At 54.3% G+C, this 18,177-nt stretch overlaps 6 protein-coding genes across 6 annotated transcripts; 5 read left to right on the forward strand and 1 right to left on the reverse strand.

The window, feature by feature from the left end:
* Positions 1-1,516: 1,516 nt before the first annotated feature.
* ACO1O0_007086 (F-box/WD repeat-containing protein) lies at positions 1,517-4,488 on the forward strand (the record flags this gene model as incomplete). Its single annotated transcript, XM_083196461.1, has 2 exons — positions 1,517-1,712; positions 1,775-4,488. The coding sequence occupies 2 exons, from the start codon at positions 1,517-1,519 to the stop codon at positions 4,486-4,488; spliced, it is 2,910 nt and encodes a 969-aa protein (XP_083047669.1).
* A 434-nt stretch (positions 4,489-4,922) lies between these two features.
* VPS60 (Snf7 family) lies at positions 4,923-5,564 on the reverse strand (the record flags this gene model as incomplete). The annotated part of the gene is made up of 1 exon (XM_083196462.1): positions 4,923-5,564. The coding sequence occupies one exon, from the start codon at positions 5,562-5,564 to the stop codon at positions 4,923-4,925; it is 642 nt and encodes a 213-aa protein (XP_083047670.1).
* A 972-nt stretch (positions 5,565-6,536) lies between these two features.
* ACO1O0_007088 (uncharacterized protein) lies at positions 6,537-10,581 on the forward strand (the record flags this gene model as incomplete). Its single annotated transcript, XM_083196463.1, has 4 exons — positions 6,537-6,586; positions 6,654-6,755; positions 6,813-7,126; positions 7,181-10,581. 4 exons carry the CDS (start codon positions 6,537-6,539, stop codon positions 10,579-10,581), a joined length of 3,867 nt encoding a protein of 1,288 aa, XP_083047671.1.
* A 916-nt stretch (positions 10,582-11,497) lies between these two features.
* ACO1O0_007089 (isopenicillin N synthase family dioxygenase) lies at positions 11,498-12,625 on the forward strand (the record flags this gene model as incomplete). Its single annotated transcript, XM_083196464.1, has 1 exon — positions 11,498-12,625. One exon carries the CDS (start codon positions 11,498-11,500, stop codon positions 12,623-12,625), a length of 1,128 nt encoding a protein of 375 aa, XP_083047672.1.
* Positions 12,626-14,306: 1,681 nt separating this feature from the next.
* ACO1O0_007090 (uncharacterized protein) lies at positions 14,307-14,977 on the forward strand (the record flags this gene model as incomplete). Its single annotated transcript, XM_083196465.1, has 2 exons — positions 14,307-14,787; positions 14,877-14,977. 2 exons carry the CDS (start codon positions 14,307-14,309, stop codon positions 14,975-14,977), a joined length of 582 nt encoding a protein of 193 aa, XP_083047673.1.
* A 1,998-nt stretch (positions 14,978-16,975) lies between these two features.
* ACO1O0_007091 (uncharacterized protein) lies at positions 16,976-17,762 on the forward strand (the record flags this gene model as incomplete). The annotated part of the gene is made up of 2 exons (XM_083196466.1): positions 16,976-16,999; positions 17,208-17,762. The coding sequence occupies 2 exons, from the start codon at positions 16,976-16,978 to the stop codon at positions 17,760-17,762; spliced, it is 579 nt and encodes a 192-aa protein (XP_083047674.1).
* Between the last annotated feature and the right edge of the window lie 415 nt (positions 17,763-18,177).

Consider the following 18,177-nt stretch of genomic DNA (forward strand, 5'->3'; position numbering starts at 1 on the left):
GATCAGTACCCGGATGATGGATGCCAGGCATGCTTTCATAGGTGTATTTTCAGGAGGTAGGATCCTCGGCGGGCCCGGTGGTTCAGTCAATTCCTGGCAGTTCTAACTTCCCCGATTACTACCTAGCACTACTATGTGTGCAAAGCTAGCTACCTACCCTAATTGGCCTCCATAGGAAGTTGCCTCTAGGTTCCCGTAATCCAACATGAAATATACCTAGTTATAGAAGATAATTAAGAGCTCGACGGTTTAACTAACAGGGTATCCACTCGTGCCTGCCACGGGTCTTTCGTTTTACATACTCGGACGGAGCTGTAGCAGACTAAAGTTGAACCTTTGTACGTAATACTTCGTACTGGTCTCCAAAGTCAACGGGTGTCCACATAGTGACCTTGCCGACTGCTCCACAACAGACTTGGTAGCCAAGGCCGGATCTTGAAGATCAGAGGTGCCAATGCTAAAAGGATGGATCTGAGTAACCCGAAGCTCGTATTTGTTCCAGCGATTATTAAGTTTCACTGCGTTGACGAGGACTGCGAATTCGCCCTACAACTACTAATGTACGGATAGCCAAGATATTAGAGCATCTATATGTCGCCATTGACGAGCTGGCTAATGATAATCTTGGGGGTTCTGAATGGCTACGAGTATTTAAGGTATCCTCGCGCGACGATTTTGCTAAGGCTATGCATAGCATATTCGCTAGTTAGTAGTATTCTGATGGTGTCGCTAACCGGCACTGGGAAGGCTCTGTACGAAGTACTACGTACGTTCTAAGAAGTGTTCGTATTCTTAGGTACCTTGGGTACGTACAGTCGGGTGCTTTGACGCGATAGAAACCTAGAAGGATTAATTTCAAAAGTAGACATTTCCAAGTATGTACATGGATCAAGCGTCATTGATAAACTCTGGCCAAGATTGTACACAGGCAAAGGCTGTCGATGAACAGGATCGGCAGTGAGGTTCGACACCTAACAACATCAACCTGGGAGAGATGAAAGGTCTAGACTGGCTGGACCGGGATCTGCCTGGAACAGACGCGGCTGCCCCCAGATGGAGGCTGCTTCGTTTCCCGCGATTGGGCTGCCACTGCCACAGGGCCAGTCCCCCGTGAGTCCACCATGTCAGCAGGCGCCAGGCGACTGGGCCACCTGCACCTTCACTCCACCGCTACCGCCACCATCTCCGCCCAAACATCAACCGTCACCATCACGTCGCAACATCGGCTGCCCGGCCTGATCTCGCCCGTGTGTATACGGCCGGAGCGCGTTGTCGGTGTACTATACCTGTCCTTCCTTGGCACTTTAGCATCTGGCGATTATTTCCTTGTCACTTTGCATACGGAGCCTCGAATTTACCAGCAACCTAAACCGAATCCCTACCGCATCGATCTGCACCGCGCCGTTCCCTCTACTCTCCCTTGCCTTGTTCGTCAACGCCCAGCAGTACCCATCGCGCTGTACAACACTTTCTTCCCTCGCCTGGTTGGAATATCGAAATTGATGTCCCTGCCGCCATGTCCAGGCGGGAACGGTTGACCATGGACGCCTTCTCGCCTGCTCATCAGCCCGACGAAGGCTACTCCGAAGACCCCTTGCACCCGACTATGCACTACCAGCTCCTCACCTCGCTCGCAACTCTCAAATCCCCTTCGGACCTTCCATCGTGGATCTCCGCTAACGCTTCTCACTTGCCTATGTCACTTAAGAAAGGTTTGTCTACACATGCATCTACCATATGGTCTGTTTGAGCTGGAGCGCTGACCGATCTGCAGAGCTTACCATGGCACTTCTTAGCGAGCTTCCCACCTCTGCCATCTCCGACATCATTCATCAGCTGAACCCGAGACTCTATATTGACTTCATTCGCTACCTCCCCCCCGAACTCTGCCTCAAGATTCTTGCATATCTGGACCCCGCCTCACTCGTTAGTGTTATACGTACCTGTCGCACCTGGTGCGATTTGGCCCTTGACTCCAAGCTGTGGGAGAGGCTGTACCACCTAGAAGGATGGAAGGCTGTACGAACCGAGATCCAGACTTGGGAAGCCATGGTAAACGTTGGTCTCAACGACTCCATCGGCCATCTCCACCGCATACAACATCCGGAGGGCCATACGAGTAAGATTCGCGCCCTCGTGAGTGGCGACGAAGATTCCGATATATCCATGTTGGACAATGATCGCATGAGGAACACTGGCGAATGCTCAGGGACTAGCATCTTTGGGTCTCCATCGCCAGCTCTTCCTGGCAACCGACCGACCGTCACCCCGGTGGGAGAGATGGACTTAGACGGTTCTTCGTCTAGGAATAGGAGCTCTGATAGGAGTTTTGGGTCATCAAAATCTCACGCGAGGCGGAGAGACAAGTACGCCACCCCTGACTCATCATTACCCCCGATATTACCACCTCAGGATCCCATGGCGTTAAGGCGGTCGACGTTGTGGATGTGGGATGGCAGTCAATCGCGTTATCGCATCAACTGGAAGTATCTCTATAATATGAGGCGACGACTTGAGTCGAACTGGGAGCTAGCCAAAGCTATCACCTTCCAGTTTCCGCACCCAAACCATCCCGAGGAGGGGCATAACGAATGTATCTACACGCTTCAGTTCGACTCGAATTATCTCGTCAGTGGGAGCCGGGACCAGACCATGAGAATATGGAACGTCCATACCCGTCGATTAGTTCGCCAGCCATTAGTAGGGCATCGTGGCTCTGTTCTCTGTCTCCAGTTTGATGCCGACCCAGATGAGGACCTCCTGGTATCTGGCAGCAGCGACTCCGATGTCATTATATGGAAGTTTTCGACGGGCGAAATCCTCCACAAGATTACTCGTGCCCACCGCGAGTCGGTCCTCAACGTTCGATTTGACAAGCGAATCCTCGTCACATCTTCCAAGGACAAGAGCATCAAGATCTTCAATCGCCGACCTCTCCATTACGGCGAGTTGGGATATAGGGATGAGATGGTCTATCCAGTTGCGAGGAATTTGCGACGATACGGATACGAGCCGGAACTTGCTAGGGAGCTCCCCGTCAAGCCCCCCTTCAACCTGATCGGGAAGCTGGACGGGCACAGTGCTGCGGTAAATGCCATCCAGGTTCGTGATCGTGCTGTTGTATCAGCGTCTGGCGATCGCCATATCAAGGTCTGGAACTGGCCGGACCAGGTTTGTACCCAAACAATTCCTGCCCATGACAAAGGTATCGCATGCGTCGAGTTCGATGGGCGGAGGATTGTCAGTGGAAGTAATGATTTCGATATCTGCATATTCGACGCCCCCACCGGTCTCAAGGTAGCCCAACTGCGTGGGCACTCAAATCTTGTGCGCACCGTGCAAGCCGGCTTCGGTGACCTACCGTATAGCCAAATCGAAGACGAGGCTGAGGCTAGAAGAGTGGATGCTGAGTACTTCAAGGCTGTCGAGGAAGGACGAGTGGACCACAATAGCTCCGGTCGTGGCACCCACCGAGCAAACGCAGGTAGCTCGCGCCCCGCGGATATTATGGCCTACGGAGCGAAGCTACCTCCTGGCGGCGGCGGAGGTCGGACCTACGGGCGCATAGTATCAGGATCATACGACCAGAGCATCATCATCTGGCGACGTCAGAAAGAAGGTGTTTGGAAGCCTGCACACTGCTTGCGCCAGGAAGAGGCTGCGGCAGCAGCCCAGCTACGGGAATCTACTCTATCTGAGCAAACCAACACTGTCACTGGTATTGCGCAGATGCCACCACCACCGTCATCCGTCAGCCAGCTTGCTAATGCGCCATCCGTCTTGCCCCACGCCCGACAGCCACCAGGCACTAGCCAGGTGCTGTCACTTCCCATACCCAATGTCCACGATTCGCAGCCGTACCTCTCATCAGGGGTCTACACAGCACTAATCGATCAAGTTGTCCCTGCAGGCGCTGTGGCATTGCAGCAGGCGCTGGCGAATTACCCAGGGATGCTTACGTATCATAGCTATTTGCAAGTCACCATTGAAAGAGAGTCTTCGTCTATTGCCCGTGCCCAGTTGAGGCAGGTGGTGGCAGATGCTCTCCTTACTGTCCAGAATAACCAATGGGTCCACCAACAAAGCATGGGGACTCCAGCAATTCAATGGACCAACGATACAACAGCAGGTACGGCAGGCACAGGGATTCTCGGCCAGCAAATATCCGCCATGCCGCCACCCACAGCCACGCCCCAACCGCCTCCAGCGCAAACTGTGGTCCCGACGCCCAATCCAACACAGGGACAGCCAGCCGCCCCCCCCGTGCCTCCTCCGGCGCCGGCCAACGAAGGACAGGCAGCTCAGGCGGCGCTGCATCAAGCACACATACCCCAGCCAGAGAACGCGCCAGCGCGCGTCTTCAAACTCCAATTCGACGCTCGGAAGATCATCTGCTGTAGTCAGGCACCGGTCATTGTCGGTTGGGACTTTTGTAATGGGGATCCGGAACTCGAGGAAGCCAGCCGGTTCTTTGCTACGGTAGACTAGAACCTGGATATGGTCTCCGGTTGGGTATGGTACATTCACTTTGTGGGACTTACGGAATTGGCTGGCGTAGGGGAGCAAGTCGATTCCACCACGGCTGGCGTTTGGATTGGCGGTATAAGTAAGGACTCGGGCAAATTGTCACCGGTACGTATGAAAGCGAAACTGGCTCGCGAAGCATGGCAACTCGCGAGGCCGGGAGCGGGAGCAACGGCTCTACTAGCATACACATTGGTATACTATTTAAATAGGAGTGCCAGAAGCGTCTGCCATGATTTCATTCTAAATTTCCTCCCGAAACAACTCCTACGCCGAAAATGATGTGGTACTGCAAACTGTCCAGCCCAACGCCGCCTTCTCGCCATAGTACGGTATAAATGGCTTGCCCATCTCGTTCAGGGCCCGCATGTCTCGTTGTACTCCGCGCGAAAGCCTCTTTATCCAGCAGCCTGTTTTACCTTGTCTTCTGTCTGCGGGGGTTCGTCGACGAATTCCGGCACCATCTCGTCCTGTAGGAAGCCAGGGACGGCGCCGCCGCTCATCTCCTGCTCAAGCTCCTGCTCTAGGCCCAGGGCCTCAAGCTCGGCATCTAGCTCGGTCTCGTCCACCTCATCAGGGATGTCGTAGCTGCGCGCGAGGCTCTCCTGGATGTCGTTGCCTACGTCCATGAGGTCCGCCATCTCGTCCTGCAGGCGCTCAATCTTGTCAATGTCGATCTTGCCGTACTGCTTGCGCAGCTCCTTGTTGGTCGTCTTCATGGCGTCGACCTGCGTCATGACATTCTTGAGGTTGTCCTGCATGCTCTGCGCCTGCTCCATGTTCCACACCTGGCTCTCAAGCTTGTCCTTCTCGGCCTCGTACGCCTTGCGCTTCTGCAGCACCTTGAGCGCCTTTTGCTTGATAGCCTGCTTCCCGGGGCCCTCGCGCATTTTGGACAGCTTCTCCTGGTAGGCCGATAGCTCGCCGTTGAGGGCCTTGAGTTTGGTGTCGATGGAAGCGACGCGCGTGTCGATGTTGGTGATGGCGCCGCCGAGGGTGGGCTTGGGACCCTGCGGCTTGGAGCCGAAGAGGCGGTTCATGATCGCGGTAGGGGAGAGGTGGCGATTGTAGCGGTCCTAGGAGCGTCTCGGGAGCTGGGGTCCTACGTATGAAATATGCACTTCAGCTCGGGCTTGTGGGAGTGGTGGAATAGGTGTTGCCCGATGGCTTTTGAGGTTCTCCGACTGCACCACGCGGCGGATGACGTTGGACTTGGGACGAGGCTCAATGGAGGGGCAGATGGCACCATTCTATTTTGGGAGTAAAGCTTCGATGAGTCAGCAGTCTTGGTTGGATGACTGCCGCCTCGTCTTGTCTTAGTGGCAATTTGAAGTTTTGAGCGTCCTAGTAGCTCCATGAATGTAAGGTTAAATATCAAAAATCTATCCAGGTTGCTCAATGATGTATAGTGTGCCTTGATGCCCTGTTTAGAGCTAGTTAGCGTAACTCAGAAAGTCATGAACGGGCCCATTTGAGTGGACAAAGCAAACAGATATGGTACATCAGAATGCAGGTGGCGGCTCTGTGACCAACGGTTCAATGCACTGATAAGATCCTCAACGCGTTTCCTTTAGACTTCGCGGCCTTGAGAGCCAGCTACCACATTTTCGTGTACCACTTTGGATTTCATAACACGAGTATACTGGTATTACTAGTATTCATGCCAGTTATAAACAGTGAATTCGCGTCGGCGACGCGCCTATAATGGCACCAACTGGGCTGGTAAGTCCACCAAGGTTCTCCACACTCAATCGGGACTAGCGTCCGTGGAATATAAACAAACCACCCCGTTTGGCATCCGCTGCATGCCTCCCACCTTCTTTCTTCACACAACTGCAAGTCAACGATCGTCACCAACTTCAAAGTTCTTGCCTGCTCTTCTCACTGGCAAATTTGCAGCTTTCCATTGGAACTTTCTTCTCAAAAGCTCCGCATAGCCCTTGCTTCATTTCCATTTCCACATCACTGGCGAATTTCGGTTCGTGTACTTCGAGTCGGCAGCACCCATCGCGATGGATGTGCGGCCGACTGCGAGTCTCGGCTGGCCAAAGGCCCCGAGTTTGTAAGTGCCTCCGCATTCCAAAGCCCTTTTGTCTAACTAGTGGAACGTGCTAATTTAATATGTTTAGACTCCCGCTTCCATCCTCATATATCACCTTCTTCCCCATGACCTCTACTACCGCCGGTCCTGCCACGATCGCGAAGAACTTTTTCAACTCCAAGCCAAATGTGTACGGTGGATTTCTGACGCGTCCTTCACCATAGCTGATAGCTAATTCCGTGTTTAGTCATTGGCCATTCCATCTAGATTCTCGTGTCTTCAAGGACACCAAGCCACACTGGCATCGCGTCCCTAAAACCGCCAGCAGACTGCATGGCCGAGGACGCAAGACTGTCATGAAGCAGATTGTTCACATTATCACGCAACACTACCAGCGTCGCATTGACTCGCGTCCCGTGGACAAGCACTACAACGACAAAGAAAACGAGATTAGCCGGTCGAAACGCGTCCGGGTCACTCTAGAAGCCCCCCGGGGATTTAGTGATTTTATCACGAATACATCGGCCCACCAAGACTTGTACATGTATTGGCAAGCAAAGGGTAAGTTGCCTGGCGAGTTTCTACTCACGCAGCACGTTTGCTGACTCCCAGTAGCTGAGGTCGTCAACCACATTGCCCTCCACCCTGACTCCGTCTTTGACAACAACGGTCGCAACCTCCATCTTGGCGGCCTGGCGCCTGTCATTAGCCAGAAACGCCGCGTCGACTCTACCCCGGCACAAGGTGCCAATCTGGCCTTCTACCGCGACCTTCTACAGCTAGTTGTTGCCGCCTGGGAGATGAACGGCCTGAATACAACCAAGACAGACTTGGTAGAGCACATGGTCTGCCTTGAGGGGACACGCAGAGATCCTCGCAACTTCCTCGCCGCTGTGGGAGCACCTGACCTCACCGCGATTACCGATGCGACCGAGCCTGATACCTCACACACCCTGAAACCCCCTACCACTCCTGCGTGGACATCCGCTGCCCGGAGAAAGGCTCGACTCAGCAGCTACATGTCGGCCGGGCCCAAGAGCAAGCAGCTGAGTGCTGTTGCCATTCCAAGCACCACATCTGGAGACTCTCCCACCAAGTCTCCAGTGCCATCTCTACCGGCCCAGGAGAACAATTCCAGAGGAATTACCATCCACACACCCCCGGAGCATCCATCTGACTATGCTCCTAATGGCCCAACAAAGGTTTTCAGGGCCCCATCTTACTCTGGATCTACTATCACAGATGACGAGGAAAGTGAAGACGTTACTGCAGAAGTAGAGACTTCTCCTGTGAAGCGACCTGGGGCTCCAACTCCCTCCCGCTGGAGCCGGACTGAGCCGTCTACGCCAGTTCAGTGCAACACTTCTCAACCTGCGACGCCAGGGAACACGGATCCACTCGGCTTGCTGGCAGCCGTTCCAGGCTCGACGACCTCGTCTCAGCCAACCCCTCCTTCATGGAAGAAGTGGGAGAAGGCGGCCTCGCCTCAGGCGGTTACTTTCCAGTTTTCGGACGTCTCTTTCGAGCAGACGCAGGCGAGAGACCAGTACTCTCTGTTTGGCAGCAAGGCTGATCGTCGACGCAGCGAGCCTCTTTTGCAGCATCTCCTGAAGGACAGAGCTCGTCGCTTCTCAACGTCGCCTCAAAAGTTCTTTGCCGGCACAGACCGGTTTGACGAACCCGATTCTACAGGTCCTTCGACGCCTGTTCGGCCTCAGCGCAACAGCATGGGAAACAATGAAAGCCCCAGGGCGGGCAATGACAGCGACCTTTACACACCGCTACCATCATACTTGAAGCCAAGCTTCGACCTCTCGCAGAAGAGAAATGACTCTCCTGCCAAGCGCAATGGATTCTACAAGATCGACATGCGCCAGAACCCCGACATTTTCGGCAATCAAGCCTCTCGTGATGAGCCTCACGATGCAGCTGTTGAGGTAAAGGAGCTTGCCAACATGGTGGCGCAGAAGTGTGGTGGCGACGCTAATGTCGTGATCACCCACGAGAACGGCAAACTTGTTGTTCGGTTTAAGCTGCCGGCCAAATATGCCTCCTTATTCCCTCAGAGCCAGGGCTTCGACGAATCTCTCTTCACTATGACCCCATCGGCCATCTCATCATCCCCGAGAATCACGTCCAACGGTCACCAGTTCCAGGCTCCCGCCGACCAGGATTTGGTAGGCCAGGATACTACCGGCGACCCAATGTCGCTTGATGAACTATCCATGCCGGCCGAGAAGATAACCGCGCCTGCGGATAGCGCTTCCCTTGAGGATACTGAAAGCTCCAGCCTGAGTGAATTGGATCATACTCCGACTATCAGTGCATTCAGGGAGATCAGTGTCGGGTCTGCTATTTCGATGTCGACACGCCTGCCACCGAACAAGAACCTTGTCAACTTTTCTCAGAAATCTCCCACGAAATCCGTGTCTTTCGCTGCGCTCTCATCTACCTACGGCGATGGGACCAAATTTTCTTCACCTATGAAGAGACTTCGCGCACCTCTGCTAGAAAACGACCAAACTCTTATAGTTGGCGATTTCAGCACAAACAGCACACATCAACTGCTGTCCATGGACACACCTATTACGAACAATGCGGGCCCCTACTTAGCCGACTCTTCGCCGCTGGAGACACCGACCCAGCAGTTACTACGAGAGGCACAAGAAGCCCCCAGCTCTGGGCTGATTAGCGATGTTGACTTTGAGCCCACTTTCCAAACGCCGACATACGGCCACCTCGATTTCTCCCCTTCCCGTGTGAGCAATGCCACACCAACACGCGCCAACCAGGCATCTGGGAGTACCCCCAAGGGTAAGCCAACAAAGGCTTCGCCAACTGAGAAGTCCGTTGAGAGGACAAAGACTCCCACCCCTTCGAAACAGACGCCTAAGGCGACGGCTGAAGCAGCCGAATCAACTCCAACCCTTGCGACATCTTTCACCCCTGTGAACAAGCCTCTTTCTCACTCGAAGCCTGCGACTCCAAACCGCAATAGTAGTGGCAGCTCCAAGGAACCGGAACCTGTGCAGGATGACGCCCAGCTAGTGGCTTTAGAAGTGACGAAGTCGAAATCAGACAGTGTGCAGGACTTTGATAGTCCGGGCCGGGCATATATTTCCGCCTTTATTCGGAGGTCGAAGCCCAAGCGTGCCACCGCGACCGAAACGGGCTCTCCAATGCCCAATTCTGGCGCGCGGGAACCGCTTGGGAATAAGAGCCCCAATACAGGAACCCCAAGCCCACACAAAGGAAAGCGAAAGCTCGACGCGAACATCCAGGAACAGGACTCACCATTGAAGGATAAGGAGGAGGGCCCTGTGAAGAAGCCCCGCCATCCGGTGAAAGCTGTTAAAAAGGAGGAGACCGAGAAGAAGGAGAGCAAGGCGGAGACCGAGAAGAAAAGGAGCAAGACAGAGACCTCGAGGTCGACTGCTCGGAGCATAGGTAGCTCTGATGGTATAGGTCCCAAGGGTACAGAGGCAGCGGAAGAGGCACCTCGACGATCTACCCGCATCAGAAATCAGCCTGCTGAGACACAGCCTTCGAAGTCGTCAATCCCGACGGCCATCAGACTCAACCGCGGAAATGGGGCCCATATCCTTCATTCCTCCGCTCGCAACGAGCAGGCGGAAGTTAGCCGCCAGACCAGCCTGAACACGAAGAGAAATAGGGGGAACTCGGAGTCTGTTCAGCAGATCTTGGCTAGGTTTTCGGAGGAGCTGTCCGGAGAGGATGCAGATGAGATCATGGCAGAGTCCAAACCCTCGAAGCGCGGTAACAACGTCGGCTGGAGGGAACCTCTGGAGAGTTTCCAGCAGACTCCCAAGGCGAAGAAGCAAGCGAAGACTGTGCCCAAGCCCAAGCCCAAGCCCACACAGGGCAACACTGGCATCACGAAGCCAAAGACGGCTCCCAAGTCACGAATCTCTCAGGCAGCCAAGAATTTGGGAATGACGGGCAACGGCACGCCGGCGAAAAGAATGACGCGCGCACAGACGCGGAGGCAGACTTGATTTAGCGAGTTGGGTCGCTGTTTATCGACATGGAAGGCTGAAGCCCACAGATTCGGCCCATCCTACTGGGCAAAGAGAAGCCCATTTGCCCGTTTGTGGGCCTGTCACGATTGATGAAGACGCATGGCCTTGGAGTATGCATATTTGAGCCGGCGTTCTGTGGGTTGAGAGATACCACCTTTGCATTTGCATCTTGCTTTCTAGTACTTCTGTGGGCGCGCAGCAGTATGTTTGGATTAGGCCGCATCATGGCTTGTGTTTGGAGTTTGCGACTGGAACATGGAGAGGCATTGTCTGGTTTTTTTTCTGGTTTGCGGCACGGATTCACGTCAGGGAGCAAATGTTATACCCAAAACAGGGATTGCGAGGACTGATTTACTGCAGAGACGGAGCTTTGGCGTGCACAGGATGGATTTACATTGTATCTGGACCTGAAAAGGACAATCGAGGACTGCAGTTTGCCTCCCATTTTGCGATTCCCAATGAGATTGTGACTTGGCGTTCCATGGCTACGACTATTGATGCATTCATCTCCCTGGCCTATCTAAGCCCCGTACCAATAACAGCGCCGATGTTGGTGGTCATGTTGGAAAACTTGATCCTCGCGTTGGGTACGGCTACATAAGGATGGAGGTCGAAACGGCAGATGATAGCACAGTCAGCACAATCCACACAATCAATCCCCGCACCATCAACAGATGCTAACGATGTAGCTTGGGTAAGACATCGGTATCAGGTTTGCCCAGAGGCGAGAGCGGCGGATGGTGGAGTCGACCCCTCTCTTGGGAGTCTTGGTATTTATTACTATCCTTCCAAGCTCAGCCAACTCTGATATGAGGCTCAGCTACAACGAATCTCGACTAAACGTGGAATACTGACTTGCCGAGTAGTAAGAAACTAGAGAAACTGGAACACCATGGAAACGGAGACGCGAAGCAACGGCGGGCCTCAGACGACGGAGCTCCGGCTCTCATCTGGCAACGGCCCCATCACGAGAACGGTGCTCAACACGCCGCTTCGCGATGCCCTGCCTTCTGAGATCCCCGTCATCGACATCTCGGGCATCTTCAGCGACTCGGTCGTGGACCGCAAGGCAGCTGCGGCACAGATCCGCGATGCGGCCATGAATAACGGCTTCTTCTACATCAGCAACCACGGTGTACCCTCGTCCGTGACAGACAATGCCTACACGGCGTCCCTCGACTTCTTCCGCCAGGACCTCGACACCAAACTCAAGGCCGATACGGCGTACAGCACCTACTTCAACGGATACAAGGGTCCGGGCAGCCAGCGCATCAACCCGAACGAGGGCATCGATGAGCGCGAGTCCTTCTCGTGGACGTACGACCCACGGCACGACCCGGAGATAGACGACGTGGAGGCTATCCCCGCCGAGGTCAGGCGCTTTATTAAGATCGAGGATTTCCCCTGGAACGCCACAACCAACATGCCACACCTCAAGGACGCCATCGTGGCCTACTTTGGCGAATGCCTGCGCGTGGCGCGGGCGCTGACGAGGGCGTTTGCCCTGTCGCTGGACCTGGACGAGGAGTTCTTCGCCGAGAAGGTGCGGTACCCGGACGCGTCCTTTGCCTTCAACTACTACCCTACCCTCGCATCGGCACCGGCCAGCACGGGGCAGGACAACGGGCAGCAGGTGTCGATCGGGTCGCACACCGACTTCCAGCTCTTCACGGTGCTGTGGCAGGACGCCGTGGGGGGGCTGCAGGTGCTATCTCGGTCGGGCCAGTGGCTGCGGGCGCCGCCTCGCGAGGGCACCTTTGTCGTCAACATTGGCGACTACCTGCAGCGCGTGACCAACGGCCGCTACGTCAGCACGGTGCACCGCGCGCGCAACACGAGCGGCCGCGAGAGGGTCAGCATGCCCTTCTTCTGGGGGTTCGGCCTGCACGAGAGCTGCGCCGTGCTGGACAGCTGCGTGGGCGAGGATGGCGTGCGGCTGTATGACGAGGTGGGCTGTGCGGAGTGGGTGGACAGGAGGGTCAAGGAGATGATGATGATGGGGAAGCTACGGGGATCGTAGGGGGTGGTGGTTTTGTCGGGGTGGCCGCTGTGGCACTAAATCATTCTGCTATCAGCCATGCTGTATTGGATGAGAGTGGGATGAACTTGCGTAGACTTATTTTCAGTTCTCTCTCGTTCCATCCAATTGTGGAATATATTCGAGGTGGCCACAGTGGGGACTGCTCATGTTCACCATCTGGTGATACTGGATAGATGCCGCGTTGGTTAAGGATATTCCTCTTCTCTTTGGGGGATGTATTATTGGGCTGAGGCGGATGATCATGATACTTTTGAGCAACTCGAGATTCTCCTTGATTGACTAGCATGACTCCGGATCAACCCTGGCCTTGACTCTATACCAGTGCCACAACCTGGGCCCTCAATGACTGATTCGTACCGGTTGGTAATATGGGGTACATCTCAGGCACATCGTCTGTACCATCCAGTTGATCTTGTTGGGCGCCTGCCTGGTTGTGTTTTCAATCACCAAGATTTGACTATAAGGCGTAATATTACTCCAAGTCTCTTTGTCGAGCCTACAAAAACCGGCGAGTCCTTCTATAGAACGTAATCGAAAGACAAACCTGTGCCAGCATGTTACTGATGAGCCGGCCATCACTATGCCTTGGCTAGCTAATGGCAGCAACTGTGGGACTATACAAAAGACTGAACATCTCGGCTCTACAGTGGAGCAGGACCCGTGTGGAGATTGTATCATCAAGGAGGTTTTCATTAGAAACTCGGCCGGCAGGTAGGCTCGATCATCTTAGATATGGCTAGTTGACTTCTCATGTGCTTTAATTCTAGGGCTATGCGCAGTTTTTGATGCGGGAAACTAGGGTAGTTATCTTGTTATCAAACGTTCCAGTATACCACTTCGAGCCATCATCTCGCACTCCTGGATCCTTTCTCCAGTCCGAGCAGAGTCCTCCTCGCAGGTTACCGCCCAAGTATTTCCATGGAAGGTGCCAAGACTGGTAGACAATTCTGCGATGGAAGCGTATCGGCTGTGCCAGCATTTCCATATGATGTTATCGCAGTCTAACTCGCCGATCGGAGGGAATTCCATCATCTGCAACTTCTCCATCCGAATAGGGCCGTCATCAGGACCCCACCATTGGTCTCTGTATAGGTCATAGCCGCGCGTCAACGAATAAAAGGTAGACCCTATAGCAAATTGTTCGGTCCGGCTTCCAGCCTTCCCATACGTCCCAAGATCTAGGCCGCCTTCTACACCAAGAAGCCTTGCAAAAGGCTCTGTTCCTGACATCAGTTTCTCGCGTATCTTGAGAGAACAATCAAAGTCTGCGAGCTTCACCTGGCCAGACTGGTATAGGAGTATATTTGCAGGTCGAATATCGCAGTGGCTCAGCCCAAGCTGTTCGAGCCACTCAGCAGCAGCGGTAAGCTGTGACGTCCAGCGGATACATCGCTCCAGAGGCTGTCTTGTCACAACCCCCGTCACCCGCTGAGAAGCATCATCTCGCAGCTGCTTTTCTCTAAGAAGTGATGCAAGACCCCCTCCCGTAGCATACTCCATGAAAATGGAGTTTCGGGATATTCAACGAGCGCAGGATATTCAACGAGCGCCAGGATATCCAACGAGTGCAGGATATCCAACAAGCGCAGGATATCCAACGAGTGCAGGATATCCAACAAGCGCAGGATATCCAACGGGGCAGGTGAGCACAGGATATTCAATGGAGCAGTATGGCTATGGATCCCCGAGGGGCGGGGAGCCCTACCAACAGCCTGACCTTGGGACCAACGTCAAGAATGATGAGGACGAGCCGAAAGTATGGGTCCAGCCTCGCCACGGCGGCGACTATATTTCGGCATCCAGCCTTGTTGACACGGGAAACCGGACGGGGCATCACCTCGTCGGCTGGAGTATGATCTGTGAGCTCGGATACAAAGAAAAGCACATGGACAGGAGTTACACTTTCACCATGAATGTGCCAGGGCACAAGGTCGACACTCTAGGTTTCATCAAGCTCCGGATCGCAGTGCAGTTCCAATCAGACCAGCAGCTCGAGTATCGCGAGGAACTGTTTCACATTTTCGACGACCAGCATTTCGACGTGCCCCTCCTGATATTTTCTCCGACCGGTAATGTAGGAAGCGGACAGAACCAGAAGGTTCTGTTGATGATTGCCTTGGACAAGAAGAAGGAAACTGAAGGTGTGCTGCCCGCCCCGTTCTCGTCACGCAACCCGTTCCCCATTTACCTACTAAGCAGGTATGTATACTGACAACTGTTCGGGTTCCAGAAGAAAAAAAGAGACGAAAGGACAAGGATGAAAGACTACGAGAGCAACGCAGGAAGGAGGCAGAGAGAGACTATGCGAAGGAGAAGAAGAGGAAGAAGTAGAGGAGCACGACGAGGCACAACAGGACCGGCCCGGAAGCTGAACACTAACTACAGACCGCATACGTTTTTTTTTTCATTTGCTACAGATAGCGCTTAGAGCGAAGGGGAGTTTGGGCGCGACAGCTAGGGCAAGGGCTCAAGAAATTTGGCATATCTGTTCTATTGGTATTATTGGTATGATGGATATCCTGATTCTTTGCTCTGAGGAATGGCAAATGGGGGCAATTTTTTGTTCTTGCATACATACCTACGCAAGATGCGAAAAGATCGGGGAAGCTGAGGCGAGGTTGGATTTCTATGTGTTATATGATGAATGTGGGATATTGTACGTCCAGCCACTAGCTAGAAGCATGGCTTGCAGGTAACGCATAAACCAGTGTACTTTTGACCTTCTATTGTTTCGTCCCATCTGTTTCCAATTAAGGTTCAGCCGTGTAATCAAGTAGGCCTTAGCTTTCCCTCCTCATCTGGCTACTCGTTGTCTGGAGACTGATGAACTTGTTTATTTGAGTTACCCTGGACCAACTTTGGTGCGCGAGCAGCGCGTTAACGGTCTGCGAACTCTGGGGGTCTAAGTATAAGCAGAAAATAGAAATGAAGAAAACATTCTACAAATGAATAGATTTGATGCATTGTTGTATACAATTGACCCAGTAGCATACGTGTAGTTACAACTACCGTATGTTGGGGGTTTGATACCGAGTTGGGAATCAATTGATAGAGAGAGAGCCTTCCGGAGCGCGGAGACCCCGCCTTGCGGATATGCAAGCCGGCTGAACCCCGTAGGGCTCGTATTGATATTCGCCCAAGAGCTCGAGTGGCTGGCTGGTGGGTGACGCGATCTCGGTGAGATGCTGCATGTGATGGGGGTCGTCAGGCGCATCAGCAAGGTGCGCATTTGGCAAACGCGATCATAGGCACCATGACATGCCGGATGCACCTGTCATCTGCCGGGATGCTAAAGCGAGTGACACCTTTTTTTATCCCCCGATGAATCAAGATGAGCAAATCGACTTTTACGGGATACCGGATGGGAAAACGTGGCGGCGAGACAGGTATGCAGGCTACGTACGACGAGTTTGACGGCGGGACGATAGCACGTATACACGCACGCCCCTAAGAGGGAGAGGGGCAGACCCCCTCAGCTTCCCGCTTGGGACGAACATGCTGTGACCTGCTGTGACCTGCTGTAGCCTGCTGTAGCCTGCTGTGACCTGCTGTAACTATGTAACCTGCTGTTGGGCCGGTGGCATGCCGGTTTACTCTGCGCGGAAGGAGGATCACCATGTCTGTGTCTCGGTGAGCTGGGAGCAAATAGTTCGCGCCGGCTATTGGCGAACCGTCTCGCAGTATGCGGCTGACAGGCGGCGCGGCCGGGCGAGCGGGCTGTGCTGAGAGGCTGGGAGCTGCCTGTGTTGGAAATGGCCCAATATATTGGGCAGATCTAGACGGTCCCATCCCGATGGTCAGACGGTTCGCTCGCCTCTTCTGTCATGTTGACTGGTTGGGCCGTCAGCTGCCGCCAGTTTTCCGGTTTTTCGCCATCCACCCGAGGGATTCCAGAAGCACCGCTTGCGACCGGCGCAGAGCTGAGAAAAGGACCACGAGGGTCCCCGGGCAGCCGAGGCCAAAGTCGAGGGTTTGAGCATCATCGTCATCGCCGCCGTGGTCGCCATCATCCTGCGCCCCACGCCAAGCCACGGGGTCCTCCCTCCTCAGCCCGTGTCTTAGATGTGCGTGCAGCCGTTGAATTCCTGCGCGCTCTGCGACGCCCAGCGCCTCGACGTGCATTCCACGAGGGAAGACATCACGTCAACAGCAGCATCCATGGGGGCATAGTAGTAGTATTTGCCTCTATCGCCCCGGGGAAGGCCACGGCAATCAAAAGGACGCAAGAGATAACGGAGGCAGATCCAGATCAGCCTGCACGCCACCCCCCCTTTGCGGTTCTGCACGGGAGATGCGGAGCCGCTGACACGCCCCTCCCCTCCCTCTTCCATGGACCCCCCCCAGACGCCACCCGTCCCTACAGGCCTACACTTCCCTCCACTTCCCTACACGTCCTTACAAAAACAAACCCCCGCCATTCACCTTGGGAGACTTTTCTTCAACGAAGCATTGCTTCATTTTTCAACAAGCTCACCAGCTGCCATCTGCTTGGACCCTTGGACCCTTGGACCTTATATATATACCCCATATACCCCATATACCCCATATACCCCATATCCAGATACCCTCGAACCCAGTCTCCATCTGCAGGTCCAGCTACTATTATCACGATTTACGATCCCCACTTCCACCGTGGCTACTACTCCTACTACCAAACACCGCCGCGCTGGACGCTTCATCACCCGCCAACCCGCCACTAAACTCACAACCGCCACCCTCGACCCAATCCTCAGCAGAGGCGGACCAGGAAGAGCAGCAGCAGAATCAGCAGCAACAGCCGCAACAACAGCAACAAGACCACTACCTACAAGAAGACCAACAGGCGCAGGACAAGATGGCGTCAGCATCAGCAGCAGAGCCCCCAACATACTACCTCGTGCCCAACCTGCAGGCCCTCGACCCCTCGGCGCGCGAGGTCGACGCCGCCGCCACCGCCTGGGTGCAGCCCACGGCCATCGACGACGACGACCTGACCTTTGGCGGCAAGAGCCTGAGCACCTGGTACGAGGAGGACCGCCGAAGGCTGAGCACCGGCGACGCCGATGAGCCGCGGGGGAGGGAGCGCGTGAGGAGGCAGTACCCTTCCGACGGGGGGAGCGGCAAGAACAGCAAGTAAGATAGTGTGGTTCAAGGGGAGGAGTTATCGTCATGATGGGTACCTGCAACACTACGTGGGGATATCAGGTGCGGAGTTTGACCAGCGGGGAGGTTGTGTGGATGCTGTGATACCCACCCCCCGGTCCTTTTTTGGGGGGGATTCTTTTACGACTTTACTATATTGGCATGGGCGATGAGATCATGACCATGGTTATCGAACTTCCCCTCCCACCTCCTTTGGCATCTAGACTTTTGGGCGGACATCTCACTCATTGCACGGGATGGCGTTTTCTTCTTCCTCTCTCTCTCACTGCACAGGACGGCGTTTTTCTCAGACTGGCATTGGGGAATGCCGTCTATCACTTCGCTTGGGTGAATTTTTTTTCTTTTCTATTTTCGTATTATTCTTTCTTTCGGCGCTGGGATCATAGCAT

The sequence above is a fragment of the Amphichorda felina genome, assembly GCF_050947745.1.
Source record: "Amphichorda felina strain 45539 chromosome Unknown scaffold_7, whole genome shotgun sequence".
NCBI classification, from domain to species: domain Eukaryota; kingdom Fungi; phylum Ascomycota; class Sordariomycetes; order Hypocreales; family Bionectriaceae; genus Amphichorda; species Amphichorda felina.